This window comes from Cryptomeria japonica, chromosome 9 (genome assembly GCF_030272615.1).
Source record: "Cryptomeria japonica chromosome 9, Sugi_1.0, whole genome shotgun sequence".
NCBI classification, from domain to species: Eukaryota; Viridiplantae; Streptophyta; class Pinopsida; order Cupressales; family Cupressaceae; genus Cryptomeria; species Cryptomeria japonica.
In genome coordinates, this window is record NC_081413.1 from 723673547 (window position 1) to 723690948 (window position 17402).

The following is a 17402-nucleotide window of genomic DNA, read 5'->3' on the forward strand; positions in this document are numbered from 1 at the left end:
TTAGGAAATATTTTAATATTTCCTAAGTTGGATTAAATAAATAATAATAAAGTGAAATAATATAATCTCTTTATATTAATAAAGTGGCCCCTTGGCACATTTTCCTAGAAGTTATAACTTAAAGGTTATAACTTAAATATATGGCTATTTTTAATGAGGAATTAGACCCTCAATGGGTCAAACCACTTAGGGGAAGTAGTTTTTTAATAAAAATAAACATTTTAACATGTTTTATGATGTCAAAAGTCCAACCATACCCCAAATTCGAATTAGGGTTTGAAGAATGTTAAAAGAGCATTTGGGAGTTCATTTGTGCATTATGTTTTGATGATTTTTGAAGAATTCTATACCTTCAGCAGGTCTGCAGCATATTGGCAGAGTTGTGGAGCAAATTTGGGGACAAAAACCTCCAAATTGTTGGTGTAGGGTTTGAAATTCTGATATGAGCAGAAAAGTTACAATTTCCAGCAAGCATATAAACCCAATCAGCAGGCTGTACCTTACCTAGGCTAGCCGTACCACCATATCCTGCCTGGAGTTTTCAATAAAATAAAATAAGGGTATTTGCAGCAGTTTTATTGTACAAATTTCATTGTTGGCAGCTAATAAGAAGTCAATGGTTATTTTGGAGGAATTGCATCATTCTGGAGTTGTGTCAGCAAATTAGTGGGGAAATACTACATTCTTGGAGGGTTTTACTTGGCAAGAAATCAGAATTCCATCTGGGTCTGCTTAGTACTTCTCAAATTGTTTTTGGTAATTATCTACTAGGAGAATAAAATATCTTGGAGTAACTTGCAGCACCTGGAGGCTCCTGTAATGCTTTGTGCACCACCTCCAGCATCAAATAAGCTCATTCAGGCAGGGCGTTGGACCTTTGGTAGGCTAAATTTGGCTCTAGTTGTCTTAAATAATCATTTTCTTGAATTTTGTAATTTGCTGCAATAAAATTAGAGTTCTGATTTTCTATTTTCAGAATTAGTTTAGTTTCCTATTTGTATTGCCTCTACAGTGCAACTTTCAAAAAGTCAATAACACGCAAGTTGTCCTAAAATCTCTTCAAGAACCAAAATAATTATACGTTGGCCAAAGAATTGAATCAAACAAACAAATCAGCTGTCAAAATCAGTGGTTGGCATCTTTCATAATGGTCATTTATGTCATTTAGGAATCGTTATTAGGTATTTTCTATTTTCTACATCAATTAGGTAATTTAGAATGATTCTATTTAATCTTTCTTGGCCTTTTCTATATAAAGAGACTACGTCTCCATTTGTAAACACTCAATAAATATATAATGAATTATTGTTTCATGGTATCAGAGCGGGTTTATGGGGTTTTATAGGGTTTGGTGATTTGTTAAATAAAAAATTTGTAAGCCTTTACTTGGAAATAATTTCTAGAAATTTTTTAAGTGATTTTTTTAATGGAAAAATCCCATGTTTGTTTTTCTTCTTCAGATCATGGTAGGTGATTTTCGAGGGTTTCAGATCCATCTGATTTCATGGGCTTCAAAAATTGTGGCATGAATTTCCGACTGGGCGTTTTTCTTTGAGCTGCGAATTTTTTTTTTCCAGTTCGCGTGGAAAATTTTTAGTGGCTTTTTCCATTGTTTTTTGTTGCGCGCGATAGTGTTGGTGGCATGCTGAATTTATGCGACCCTTTCTACGCGATTTTTTTGCAACAGCTTTGACATGGCACTAAGAAACAAGCATCTAGCTGAAGTTAACCAACCAAACACCCAACCAGCTCAAATAGACACTTAGGGAGCTCAACCATACATCCAAGTAGCTCAAGCAGGCACCCAAGCACCTCAAGCAAGTAGCCAAGTAGCTCAACCTGCTCAACCTGACAACCAACTAGCTCAAGCTCTTATCCAAGCAGCTCAACCAAAATTTTATCCTGAACATAAACTAACTGATCCTTGTCATCAATGACAAAATTTGCAACAATGTCTTGTATTTTTCAGAAAGTTGAAAACTTAAATTAAATAATAGAATATTAAGTGGTCACACATAAACTATAGAAAAGAAAATAAATGAACTCAACTTTGTATATTTGAATGCTTTTTATAAGCATTGTTTACATTTGTAGTGAATTAGGATTTTTTTTATAGATTCTTTAGTTAAGACTTAGTTACTCGCTGCCAAACATATTTGGACATCTAAAATTACCAGGGTTATGGAAATCCCACCCCCAATTGCTGGTACGCGTACTGTCGTACCTAGTACGGGTATGAGTATGGATATGGTACAGTGTCAGTATTGTGTAAAAACATTTCCCTCCGTTTCTAAAAACTTATCATTTTTACAGCCATGCTGGATTTGCGGGCATGCAATTTCTAAAAAAAATTTGGGGAATTTGGAGAATCTTTGATTTTCATTTTTAGCGAGTTGTTCTGCATGATTTTTGTTTGGGGTTTCTAGTCGTTAGGTGTTATATTTATAGAGGGTTTGGCATCCAGACATGGGTTCCTTCTGCGTTTTGATCCTACACGAGTTCATTCATTCTTTGTTCTTGCACACGTTTTTCCCTCGCTCCAGTTATGGCATAAGGTTTGCAAAGTTTTGACATATAAAGTTTAAAATTGATAGTTTAGTAGTTCCAACTTTAATTGATTTAAATTATATAATCAATTTTGATTTAAGTTTATTTATTTATTCAATTTTATTATGTGTTTCATTTAGCTTTTAAAAGTTAAATTTGTATTTATAATATATATAACTTTTTTATATTTATTTAATTTTTAATTTTTATAATTGTTTTATAGATCAACATTATGATGAAATTAAATAATACTTATATATATATATATAGATTTTAATATTTTTAATTTATTTTAAATTAATAAATAATTTAGATTTAAATTTCAAAGTCACATGCATACAGATACAGATTTTTAGTTTATATATTTTTTTAAATTAAATTTAAATAGTAAATATTATTTATATATTATAATTTATTTAAATTACATTCTTAAATCAATTTGTGTTTTATAAACCCAATTTATAATTATTTATATTTAATAGTTTTATAATAACTTAGAGAAAATGTGTTAATATGTGTGTGTTTTCTATGAATGCTTTAGCCTGTATCCTACCATTTTGAAAAAAGGTCTTGAAAAATGGCTGTATTCGTATCTGATACCGTAATCGTATCTCTGTCCGTGTAACTATGAAAATTACTATTTTATTATCCCCCTCATTGTCAATTACATAGAACTCTATGATTTCAGTGGTATCTGACAATTTAGAATTCCTACACCAGGAATTTAAAATATCCCAACACATGATAGAAATATTATAGAGTTAATTCCTGTAATAAAGGTAGGTTCCTTTGAGATCTGCAGTTTTAGTGGGGCCCCACCTTGAAATCCTTTGAACCCTACATATATGGTTTGATTCACATTCTTAAACTAACAACCCTGTTCCAACTAACAAACAAATTATATGCTCAAAACCACAGTTTCCTTATGTAATGTCCCCATTTTAGCAGACTTGGATTTTGTGAGATTAGCCTATTATCCTGACCCTCGTAGGCTAATGTGTTGGATAGAGGGTCTTTTGAGGATTGGTATCATCTCTAGTGTTCAGAGTGCTTCAGTTTGGTCTTCGTTTGGCATCATTCGGACATCATTTGCTCTACTTCCTATTTTTAGTAAGTGTTGGGATGTTAGAGATGGACCCCTGCTATTTTTAGTAAAGGGGGTATGGTCATATGCAGCTTCATCATGTCAGCTCCCAGTTCAGACGGCATTCAAAAATGTTGAATATTAATGGAGATATTAATGTTTATTTAGTTTAAATAAACATTAATGTTTTGAGCTTATATTATTAAGTTATAATATAATTTTATATTATAACTTAAGTAAGGGTCCAAGTATCATTAAAGGGGGCCATTTAATTAATTAATTGTGGCTCTTTTACCAAGGTGAAATATTAAATGACAAAGTGAAAATATTATATCATTAAATGTCATTTAATATCATTAATTGATTTAATGCCTTATTGGAGAAAATCAAACTTTCATGGGAAATATATATAAGGCTTTTGAAAAGAAGAGAAGGGGGATTGATTATGTGATTGGAGTTTTTGATTGAAGTTTCTCTGGAGCATTGAAGTGTAGAATACCAAGGGTTTCTGCAGGATTCAAGGCTTGTCGGCATTGGAGAGCGTGGCTTCTTCATTGTAACAGCATATAGAGGGTGTGCAATATCATCTGATTATGCTTGTGAGAGTTGGCTTCATTCAGAAGTCAATATTGAGCTGATTGGAGGGTTTATTTCAGAGTTTGTTTGCAGATTGAAAGAGACTACAATGCGCTACAGTGTCGTGAACAGTGTGCATGAACAGTGCCGTGAACAGTGCGCATGAACAGTGCCGTGAACAGTGTGCATGAACAGTGCGCTACAGTGCCGTGAACAGTGCGCTACAGTAGTTTGAGTTCTATAGAAGGGGATTTAGAAAGGTTGAACAGCTATATATATTTGACAAGGGATTTGCATATGAGGAGAATCAAACCAATATATCAAAGCAGCCATTGAAATTCCAGGTTTTCTATCTATGGTCATTGTATTAGAAAATCATTACTTCATTGCATCATTTTCTATTATGATTATATCATGAAATATTTGGAGGTTGCATATGTTTAATGGAGATATAATTTGCATATTCCACATTCATGGTAACATTCAACATTGATCAGCCACTTAGCTTTCATGCCAATTGTTTGCTTAAATGCCTAATGGCTGTAGGTATACATTGGGATGCATGATAAGTGTTTGTCTTAATGTCAACTAGCTGTACTAGTTAATTTCAGTCATTACATGTGTGTGTAAAGGTCTAAAACAGCTAGTATATCATTTCTATAACAACTTTGCATTGTTAGAAGCTTTCCATAACTTCATTTGCAGCCTACAAACCCAAAGAAGACAAATAAAGAATTCACTACAGCGGCTTCAAACATTGTATGCCAAGTGTTTGACAATATTCCTTGGGGCTCAAATAAGTGAAACAAGGTCAGATTAGCCAAGGGATATTACACCTTACATCTGAGGATTGTCTTTGTTTTTTATGAGATGTCTAGATCATGCCTATCAAGGAGTTATTCTTCTTTTTGGCTTTACAATTAACTACTTCTGTCCATCCACCTTTTTTCCAAGTAGTATCCACATACTCCAAATTTTCTGCCCACTCCCCTACCATATTTGAGGGAAAATCTTAAGCTAACCTTTGTAACTCTGAACACTCTGCCTCATTTGCTGAAGACACAGCTAAAATTTCTAGTCAATCACTAAATCTTCTTACTGAATCTCAGAACAGCCAGTTTTCTGCTGGCCACAGTAATTTGTACAGAGCATTCAACCTCACTCGTTTTACTGCAAAGCTCTTCATTTCTTCCTACTGCACCAATGCTCTTTCCTTGCTTCCAAATCACTTTCCTTAGAAGGGGCTTCCTCATTTCCATTGAACTTCACCCCTATTCTTTCTGGCAATTGGGAGCAGAGAATGAACTCCCTACCAACTGGTGATGATGGAAGGCATTTTTCAACCATGAGGTTACACCAGAGGCCTTTTTTGCTTTGTTACATCATTCCGCTAGATGGCCCACTTTGAAGCAATTCCAGAAATGTTAAATTTTCATAATCCAGCTGCTGCGTCTACACCTCCTTCTCTACTTTTAAACCAATCTCTACAGGCTAAGGAAGAGAAAATAGAGCTCTACCAAAATACTAGAATTAATAAGAGAATGCCTTTGCGTTTTCTGCATGAGGGATATAAATTTTCTTTGAGTATTTCCAATATTTTTATAGTAGAGGCCTGCCAAAAATGAAGTGGCAAGCTAGGCATTTTCACCTAGACAAGAGAGATCTGAATTTTTCTGTAATTGAATTAAACCCTGGATACTAGAGTTTCAAAATAAAGCTACGAAACCCAGGGACGCGTCCCCTACCTGAAAACCCCCGTCCCAGTCCCGGGGACGTTTCAGGGACTTGGGGATGGCCAGGGGACGTCCCCCCCCGGTCCCCAAATTGTCAAAATTTTGAGGGGACGTCCCCGAAACGGGGGGATGGCTTCCCTAGCTGTGGAGGATGTCCGTACGTCCCGGGGATGGCTGGGGACAGCTAGACGTCCCCCACATCTAGGGCTAGGAAAAAATATTAAAATAAAAAAAGTCGTATTTTCATTTTTTTTTAATGATATTTTTTGCGTAATTGAGGGAGTGAAATATCTCATGAAGGGTTTTTTGCCAATATAAAAATAACACCCGATGCCTATATAAAATAATAAAATAATTTTTGGCCTCGCGGGGCGCTGCCCCTCGAGCCCGCCCTGTATCACGATAGGGAGCGCGCAAGGGGCGCTGCCCCTTGACCCTGCAAGGGGTGATGCCCCTTGACCCCCGTCGAAAAATATTGGGGGAAATTGCGCTGATGGAAGTAGTGAAAATTTAACCTCCGAGTCTGATTAGGCTCCATTATGTATGTTATTTCTTTAATATCTATTATGATATGCATATTGACAATGTGAATGAATTGAAATTCTGAATTATGAGTGCATATTGAGTATTGAGTCTATTGATAATGTTGTATGTTCGATGTTTGCATTCTAAAATGTTTTCATAGTATCATACACATGCTATATCCATGTTTTCATATGAATATAATGTATAGATGCATGCTTTATCCATGTTTTCATATGAACATTTAGAATTTTCCTATATATTTTAAATTTTCCCTATATTTTATATAGCTGTCCCCTTTGCCGTCCCCCCCATCCCCAAATTTGGCAAAAAAATTTGTCGTCTCGGAAACTCGTCCCCCTGTCCCCCCATCCCCCCGTCCTAGAAACTTGGGGTAACGTAGAAATAAAGTGATGCTGCATCTCAAATCGAAGGGTATTTCTCTAGAATCCTGCTCTATCTACTAAAGAATCAAGCACAATCACAAAAAACCTTGTACATAAGCATATATCAACATGGGTGTCTAAGAAAGGCATACAAGTGGCTTTTGCCCATTCACAAAGCTCTAAAAGGCTAGGTCGCAGAGAACTAAACTTGCATATCAAAGCCATTTCCTTGTAGAATTCAATATCTTCCTCCACTTTTTTGCCTAACTCTAGCATATGCATCTCCTTTGCCACTTTGTCATGTCCCCTTTCCATGCTTAAATCATTGGGAGTCTCCTCACCTATTATTTTATTTTCGATAAGCTAAAAGGATGAAGAAAAGGAAATAATTTAATAATTTAAGTTGTCCTTAGTAATGTTATGTTATATTCATAACAAGGAAACTTATATTTTATTATTAGAAGTGTCTAGAAAAAAGGGTTAATGTAATTATTATTTTAAAAAGATCTTTTCTAGACATTTCTGGAATAAGTCAAGAATATGATTTTTAAAATTGATAAAGTGGAAGTGCTCGATAATGATATTAATTAGATAGGTTTATATAGTTTAGTAGATAAATTTCGTGAGTTACTTTCCTGTGAATCAATTTAGTTAGTTTTATACGGGACAATTATGGCTTTGTAAGTTAGTGAAATATAATGCACAAATCAGCCAATTGAAATCAATGAACGTTCTTTTTACTGTGCAATGGTTTCATGCATAATCAAGTTTTGTTTGTTCATTTCCTATTGCTATCAAGGTTCTCGCATATTTTATGCCAGTGAAATGTGGCCATAACTATGCAGACTGTAAGAAGTGTGACGGTGTATAACAGATTGAATCATCCATGGTGTGTTCTGTGTAGTGGCATCAACAGATGTAGATGCTGTTAGAAATCTTTGAATCTGCCATTTTGCCAATTTAAACCTTTTTGGCATCTACAGGCATATTCTATGCCTGTGAAATGTGGCCTTACTATTCAGACTGAGAATTGTGATGGTGACAGAGGGGACGGTGTATAGCAGATTGAATCATCCATTGTGTGTTCTTTGTAGTGGCAACAACAGATGTGGATGCTGTTAGAAATCTTTGAATCTGCCATTTTGCCAATTTAAACCTTTTTGGCATCTACAGGGAAGGCAAATATTTAGAGTGCTGGAACATCTGAAAAGCACAGAAGTTTGGTGGAAGCATATAAGTTTGTATAAAAATGATGCTGGAAGTTTATTTTGGTTTGTTGTTCTGAAGATTGAAAGAATAACCTGTATTTGATTTGGAGCTTGAAAATTACATCCATTTCAAGGTTGTAGCCCCTTGTGCTATGATATAGAGGGGAGAAATTTTATTTTTTGGAGATATCATTTTTTATCTCTGCACCTTTCCACATGCATTTTTTGAATTTTTGGCACTTGAATGAAGCTTCACATTCTAGATTGCACTATTGCTAGTGGCATGTAAGGAGGCTTGTATAATTCTCATGAGAAGAAATGCTGTAGGTGTATGGTAATGTTGTCATTGATGCCAAAGGTGTAAAGTAATTGAGAATGTATTGAAGATATCATTATAGGAAAAAGGAATGGATAAGGGAGATATTAGATATATGAGAGGGCCATAGCAAATGTGGCATCTTTAGAGGAATAATGCTATTATGCAGAGAGAATAACTGCACAAGCTTTGAAATAAACTTACATAGTATTAAATCAAGCATATAGCCTAATGAAGATGAGGTTTTGGAGTCAACCAAAGCAGTTGACTTACACAGCTTGTCAGTAGCCATGGTATAGATTATGGTCACAATTACTATGGATCAGATGATAACTGGGCAATAAACGATGAATTAAAAAAAAAGGAACAGATTTCTGAAATCCATTCAATGCATGCACATAGCTCTACAGTAATAAAATGGTGTAAATTATTAATGAAAGGAGATGAAGATCACAAAACATCTCTTCCTATGTGTAGTGGCATTAAAATGTGGTTGCAGAAAGATTTGTATAATAGCTTAGTTGTCTTGCGTAAGTATTTGTAATGTCCCTTGCTGCAAATTAATTCAGGTTTGGTAGTTTCTCTAATTTCTACTTCAGATTTGCAAATATGAACATTTGGCAAAATTGGGTATAAAGGAAATTTTACCAAAACACCACCCAGTGAACCTGAAACTTAATGCAACCAAAAATGTTCTACATTACTGTTAGACATCATTATTGCTGCTAAATACATCAGATAACAGTCATAATATCTGCTGCAAAATACATCACAAAGATTTCCCCAAATAGGATCTCAAACACTAAGGAAATCAACTACAAACTTCAAATAAACCCTCCAAACTCCAGATAAATTTTTATAACATACATACATTTGAAATAAAGCTTCCACAATAGCATGAGAACAACAGCAACACAAAACTGAAACTAATCTTTTGCTTTAAGCACTCCAAATTCCTGCAAACACCTGCAAACACCCTAAGAAAACAACACAACTGTAAAGCTGTTCTCTTTGAAAGATCTATAAGACAGAGTTGTCCCATGGGCTGCTCATTGTTTGTTATGACATTGTAATCCATGCAATATGTTTTAAGAGAATCTTGTATTACCCCCTTGTGGAAGGAATAACCCTTCTAGTTCTTGATAATAGTGACTTAATTTGTTGATGATACCTGTTTCTAATTCTATAATTTTTTTTTCTTTTTTTTCCTTTTTTGTAATTTACTCAGAAAGGTTGACATATATTGTCATGCATTAGGTTCAAAAGTTTCCTCAAGTAAATTTGTAGTTTTGAGTTGGAAGGAGGCCCCACCTTGGCTTGTGAAATGTCGCTGGAATGAGACGTATAGTCTAAAATTGTCAAGTATTTGGGAATAGGTATGGAAAAGATTGAAATAAAGAGTGGTAAGTGGCAGGGCCATCTTTCATTAGCGGGAAGAGTTTAGGTTTGTCAAAAAGTTTTATCATCATTCAGCATATATTATGCCTCTGCATGACCTTTTGGCAGTATGCATGTTGAAGCAAGTTAGAAAAACTACTAGAAGTTTCCTTTGGTCTGGTGGGAAAGGTGATAAAAAAAGACATTAATTGGAAGTGGTTTTGCATTTCAAAAGAGGATGCCTTGAGTTATGGATTTGAAGGTTCAGGGCTTGACTCTAGCCTTCAAATGAATCTTAAAGGCTTTAGAGAGATCATAACCTTGGAAAGTTCTAGTAAGGAATAATATCAATATGGCTGTCCCAAAAAGAATAGAAATTAGAAAAGTTTGCATCTGCATTGTTGGTGTGAAAAGGTATTCACAAGCCAAAAGTCTTGGTGAGTTCATCACCTAAATAGTCGCTGACGATATTTTGAAAAACTTGTGATGATTTTTGATAAAAACTCGCCAAAAATTCACACCTAAAAGAGTATTTTTTTTCAGATAATGTTAAAAATTTAATATGATTTTTGAACATTTTTATAAACAAAAAAGTGCCAAACACCTAATTTCTCTCTTTAAGTGATAAAATTGTGAAGATTGCATGCACCATGAAGGTTTGTGTGGTTCAAAAGCCTTAATTCATGTGGATTGGTGGCCTGATATAGAGAGAAATGATGGAAAGCTAGATGATGAAAGCGAAAATGACGATGATACACTTGAATATCAAAGAATTCAGGGATATTATAATACTGATGATATGGCTGATAGTTCTTGTGCTGTTAGTTTAAATTTGCATGGAAAAATGAGGTCTAACGCTGTGGAGGCATCCAGACCTGTGAATTTGATAATGTGGATGGATCAAAACCATTTGTCATGGAAATTTATGACTCTGGAAAGAATGCTGATAACTAGTCAATGTTGTAACATTGCACAGTGATATGGTCATCTTTAGACTAGATAAAATTCATTTAATGTTATTATTACAAGGTTGGACAGTTGTAGTATGCTCTGATTTCCAGGGTTTTGTGCCCTTCCTGGAAAGCTTTTGTGATGTTTATTCATAGTATGACTGTCAGTTTGCTGTGGCTTTAATGGCCTAAATATTGTAACCCATGTGGCAAACTATTATGCAATATAAAAGAAGACTTTTACTGAATAGAAAAATTTCTCATGATAATGTTTCTTTATGTCAGGGACGTCTAGATCTATGCTTGAGGAGTTTGAGATTGGATGGAAACCCATTAAGAAGGTAACAGTATAGGCCTTTCCTCTACAATTTTTGTATTGTAAATATAATCTCTAACAGTTGTATTGTGGCAGCATTAGACGAACTATCGTGGTTCGTGGGACAAAGGCCGTGTTAAAGTATTTGAAGGACAAAATTGATGAAGCTTAATTAGTATGAGATTTGATTGTCAATTTTTGTGATCCATGTGGTATGCAAGGGTATGCAGTTGCTAGAACATGCAACTTTGTTCACTGTTAGATTTCAAAACTTCTTTGAACATTTCAGAGGGAAAAAACATTCAACATGCACTATATGAGAAACAAAATTGGAGACTGCTAAAATTTTACTAATATTATTTGTGTACCTGCATAACGAGGTTCATGTGATGAAATATAATACTCAGTCTATTTTAATGAAATAGTGCTAGCACCCAATGCACCTTTACCTTGGTATTCCTGACAGCAATGATGGGTATAAGAGAAGTTTATGTCTAATTTCTGACAAGTCGTTTAGAGAGTCAGATCACTGATAATACAACAAGAAACACTGAATTCGTCAAGGATTGAATAGTCCAAAGATCATTTGGAAGTTTTACTTTTGAGTGAAATTAGGATTCAAACTTTGTTAGAGATGGGATATAATTTATAGATGTGCAAAAGATTTTCACAAATGGGTGATAACTTAACACTCAGATGAGAGTTCATCCACTAGTTAAATGCCAGGAAGGTTCTGAAGCTCATTCACTTAATCTGGGAAGGGTTTTAGAATGCCTATTTTCTATTTCTTTACTTTAGTGTTTTCTTTAGAATATGGGTACCTCTGTTAGCCATTTTAGAACCTCGGCTACTTTTTTGGTAGTATGCCTAAAGAGCAAACACCCAATCAGATATTGTTAAGCTTGGGAAATATTATTGAGAGGCCAATGAGATCATAAAATCAGAACATTAGATTCCAGTACTTTACAGGTACACAATACAAATGGTATAATCATCTTGATGCAAGACATAGGGAAGTCTTTGAGCAGGATTCAGAAACGAATGCAAGAATGGCTCAAGTTTACAGAGAGCTTGTAACCCTATAATAGAAGAACATGAATCCATGAAATGACTACATTGGAGACTGTTAAAATTTGCAAAAAATGAAAAGGTGCTTAATGCTGAGATATCTATGCTCTGTAAATTGGTTGCATAATTTCATTTAGAGAAGGGATAAAGATAGTTACTGAATGGTTCAATTCTACAGTGAGCTTGCAAGTATAAAATAGAAAAAAAAATTGAATTCATATAGAGACTACATTGGAGAATGTTAAAATTTGCAAGAATTGAAAAGATGCTTAGTGATAAGTTGAAACTATGCTCTTAACTTGGTTGCATAATTCATTTCGAGAAAGGGTAAAGATAGTTCCTACCTTAAATTATACAGAAACGTACAATTAAATGTTTAATGTTGAGTAACAACAGTATCTCCAACCCAAGGCATTGGTGGATACTAATGAGGACAGACTAAAATTGAGACCTTGTACTCAAGAAACTAATTAAATAAGAGAGTGAAATCCAAGAAACCATGCATGGGTATCGAAAATGTTACACAGAGGGGCATAAAGAAGACAATTGTGCTACACTACCACATAATTTGTTATATTGAAACACAATGAAAACTTTTACTTTCATTCTAATGACAAAAGTCCATGAAGATAGCAATGCATGAAGGCACGATATACACCGAATGGTGGCGATAGAATTCAAAGAAGTCTAACATCAAGTACCTACAGGTGCAACAACCATTAATTGTTGAGATAACCTATTCAAAGAGACAAGAGCCTCAAGTAACATGTTGTAAATGCAATATATGGGGGCATCTTGCCAGAGTATCCACTTAACTAAGTCTAAAAACTAGGTGTAGAATGTTGACACATCAATCATTAGAACAAGGGCTGTCCAAAAACAGTACAAAAATCATGCAGAAAGTGGACCAAGCATTTATGAAGATGAGAATTATTCTAAAGTGAAATTAGCGACATGGTTGAAATCGAGGAATAAGTTTTTGGAAAAACCAAATTTATTTATTATTATAAGGACAAAAAAATATTGGCAAGGGTTGAAACTATATGCTAATAGGGAAGCAATGAATTCAAGTTGTCATTTAGGAAGTTTATAGTATACCTACTAATAGATGCGTAGGACAAGTCATAGCATATAAATCAATTAGTCAAAAGAAATAAGACAGTAGTAAAATATTAAATAAACTATTGAACGTTAAAATGCAAAAACAATTTCAAACATACAAACAAAAAGAATAATAACAATACTAAAAAAAAGGTGGCATTGATACAACTAATATGACATGAAATAGTAGTAACAATACTATTGAAGTTATTTCTTAAATGTACTATCAAACTAAAAACTTGGGAAACACTAGAAGTATCTATGCCAAACATGACATTAGGAGAGGACAAGAATCTAACAATATAATCAAGATTAATAAGCCAAAAAATTTCGGCTTCACTAACTAGAAAATTCTCCAATAAATATACTTAAAGAGAGTTCTAAAAGTCTTCTACTAACAATACTTTATTCTAATGCTTTTCTAGCTTAATATAGTAAATCTTCTAAGGATTGGATCGATGAGATCCTTCTAGCACAATAATTTTTCATTGCAAAAAAACCATTAGATGTTCATTTTATCATTATATAAACATGAATGCTTGTTAAGAAATATGGTGCTATTTTGGAAATATTTTTCCGTTGTTGATAAAGTAGAGTGTGATCAATTATAGCCTTGAAAGAATTTGAATTACAAATTATAAGTTGTGTTCTTATATAGATAGCTTGTAATGCCCTCATTAACATTGCATATGACGATTAATTTTAAATAATTTGGGCAAGGTTATATTACAACTATTTTTTAATCTATCATGGCTCTTTGTTAGAACAAAAAATGGACATATCCATGAACCAATACATAATGAGAAGTTGATAGAGGAAACTACTATCAGTTTTTTTATATTTCTATTCATTCTATTGTGTGGATGCAAAAATTAGCCAAATTACTACTAATTGGTGGATGTACAACACTTATCTTTTGTTTACCTTTTAGTTTACATTGCCACAAATTCCCCACTTGCAAATGCCACCTATCAAATCACCCTACCCTTCTCCTGCATTCTATTTCACGTCCTTTATCTCTTGATGCTCCAACTCAATTAGAAAGTTAACATGATTGTTGCTCTTAGCAAGAAGCTTTACACCCATAAAAACTTCCTATTGTAACTTGTTGGGATAGTTTTTTCATCAACGAGGTTGAGTGTAGTAAATGCCCTTGTAGCTTCCAGGAACCCATTATGCGTCACAAGTATATTCTCAATAACCTTGTTGGTGTTCCCTCAAAACTTTTGTAGGTATTATTTTTTGAAATAATTGTTAGTAAATCCTCCATGTCACATCACATGCAAGTTGGTTATTGTTCTTCCAACCAAGATTGTTAAAGTTGTCTTTTCCTTGGTCTTTTCAAAACTAAATTTTGTAGGGAAAATATTTAAAGAAAGTTCTATATTATAAAAATGTAAGAAGACAAAAATGAAACCAATATGGATATTGCAGTTTTGCCAACCTTGTTCAAAGGGAAATGAAGGAAGGAATTTTAGCCAATAAAGCATGAGGGAATTATTTTAACAAGTTTGATACGAGTAGTTGTAGGTGAAGTGAGGAATGAGGTGTAGTTTTGTAGTTGTTAAGCCACTTCAAAGTTTTTCTTAGTATGGGAAAATGGAAAAGTCACAAATAACGTGTACCAAAGATTTAAAAATTCATAAATTGTCAAGATTGGTGTCTTTTATTAGTGGGTTTTACAATTTAAAAAATGTGCCAATGACAAAACAAATAGCACGGGCAAGTCGAAGTTCAGTAATGCAAAAGATAAGTGAAATAACAATCAAGGAGCAACTTCAAAGTGGCAAGACCAATAAAAATGATGCTAAGGGTGGTAGATGTGTTATGACACCACACAATATCAAAGACTTAAACTCAAGGTTAGGTGCCTTCATTCATGGGTTTAGTCCATCCAAATTTTTTGCATAACTATTTGAAACATGCAAAATCTATTAGTAATCCATGCTTGAGAGAACAAACATGAAAACACAACATAGACAAGCATTAAAACAAGGTAGTAGGTAACACAAAGTTTTCCCCTAATTCTTAAACATTGTATATTCAATACAAAATTATGACAATCCATGAAATCAATGTTACAACATAAGGCATTGCCTTTTTATAAAGCAATTTGCCAATTAGTCATGGTTAGTGCATTTTTGAAATAAAATTGTTGAGTCAAAATGGCACTAGAAAAGTGGCAAATGCCTAGGCGAATGCTACCCAATATATGAAGATAAAACACACTTAAAAAAAGGAGGCATACTTTGTTGAGGATTCAACTATCAACAACTCAACCTAGTCATCATAATAAATGGAAAACTCTTAAACATTTTGTTTCGACCTCAAAAATGAAGTTTGTTAGACATAGTGTTAGAATTGTCATTGATGTCAAAGGAGTGACACAAAGTGTTGACATTAATGATGAATATGTGATCGGGCTCAACACTTACTCATTTTTTTTGGCCATTGGACTTGGGCTTTGGTTTCCAAACCAAGTTCGGACTCCAATAGAGTTCTTGACAAGCTTATTTGTCTAAAGTTGAAAGATCCCTAATGGACCCCCTTGCCGATTTGCTGTAATTTTTAAAATAATAAACTATATTTTCCTGTGATTTTGCTAATGGTCTTACAGAATAGAGAGAAGTTGTAGAATGTTTGGTTTCTTTTTGTATTTTTTTAATATATAAGCAAATAATGAATAAAGAACAACAAATAAGGAAGGAAGCTGAAACAAGTAAGAACATTCAATTAAATCAGAATTGATACAAATCGTACCAGGCAGATTTCTGATTTATAATATCCAGATTATTCTCTACGCACTGAGGATGTGCTTACATCCAATAATGGCGCCAACTAAAGGGTAGATGATGAACATAAACCAAGAACACCAACTATGGCTGAATGAAAGTCTTCACCACTTCCAGCGTAAAGTGTACCTGCTGTAATGGTGGCATCAAGCTAAAACAATCACACCCCAGTTGGGAAATTCAACCACCCTACTGAAACCCTCACCAAGCAATTTGAATCTCCACAAGGAATAGCGCATACACTCTGACCAATAATGCCATTGCCAAAAGAATCCACTGCCAATCAATAGCTGAGGGCTACGTCCTAGCCAGTACTAATCATGGGGTTTGCTTCCCAGATTGAAGAATCGCTCTACCAGAGCAATATCGCACCAAACAAGTTTTCAATATGTAGAAGATAATGAGAAATTAGGTTTCCTTCTCCTTATATCTCTTTCCTTCCAAATCGAACCCTAAAGATATATGAAAAGTGCGCTTTAATATAAAGTCATATTTCCCAATATTGGGCGCCCAAGTATAGAGAAAACACCACTTTTTCAATATAAAATAACTCCAAGAGCCAAAAGGACCTTGGCAAGTGAAAATCATTTAGAAAAGTTCAAGACCTTTCCAACGAGCTATAACACATGGGCATACAAATCCAGATGAAGCCAAAAACCCCTTATTACTTTGAAATGGCTATAGACATAGCCTTATTTAAAAAATTAAAACGCTAACTTAGGAAATATTTAAATATATTAAAAATATAACCCAAATAGCTACAGAAAGCTCGAAACACACCAAAAGCCTGAAACTAAACCTGTCACCTGTCACCTGTTTGTGACTGATGTCGAAAATCATGGATCAACTGGTAGTCTCATCCCTAAAATCTAGGGATGCTCCTAGAAACTAGGAAACACACCCAAATCTCCTAAAACTGAGACCATTTGAAAGGTCATGAATAACCTCACGACTGCTAACTGTCATGAGCTCCTAAAATTTAGGGATATCCCCTAAAATCTAGCAAATGCTCCAAACTGGCTCCAAACTGCCAATAAAGCCAAAATCAAGTCACTATATGCACTGAATGAGTCCCAATCAACCTCTGCTAGCCTACGAGACTCCAATGATAAGCCAACTCCTCCATCTTTGATGTCCACTCTAGAAAGGGGACATGACAAAAGTGCTCAACACTTAGTTTTTCATGTTAGTCGGGTTTTGGACTCAGTTTGAGAATAATCGATCTTCGCCAAGGTTTTCACAACTTGGCATTTCCTCAAAATGATTTGGTGAAAGGGCAAGTCAAATTTTGCCTTTGGTTTCGAAACCAAGTTCAGTTTCTACCAAGGTTCCCAGCAACCAAGATTCAGAATGCTTTGTTTAAAAGAAACACTTTGGTGAGGACATGATTTCTCTGTTTCAAAACCTAGTTGATTCCTGACATGGT

At 34.4% G+C, this 17402-nt stretch overlaps 1 protein-coding gene across 1 annotated transcript in view; it reads left to right on the forward strand.

Moving 5' to 3' along the window:
* Nucleotides 1–11437, forward strand: part of LOC131067432 (plant intracellular Ras-group-related LRR protein 6) — a 170858-nt gene extending 159421 nt beyond the window's left edge. Inside the window, exons 20-21 of the mRNA XM_058002438.2 lie at nt 10985–11040; nt 11112–11437. Of these exons, the coding sequence (XP_057858421.1) occupies nt 10985–11040; nt 11112–11187 (132 nt within the window). The 3' untranslated portion in view covers nt 11188–11437. The remainder of the gene's footprint in view (nt 1–10984; nt 11041–11111) is intronic.
* Nucleotides 11438–17402: the final 5965 nt, after the last annotated feature.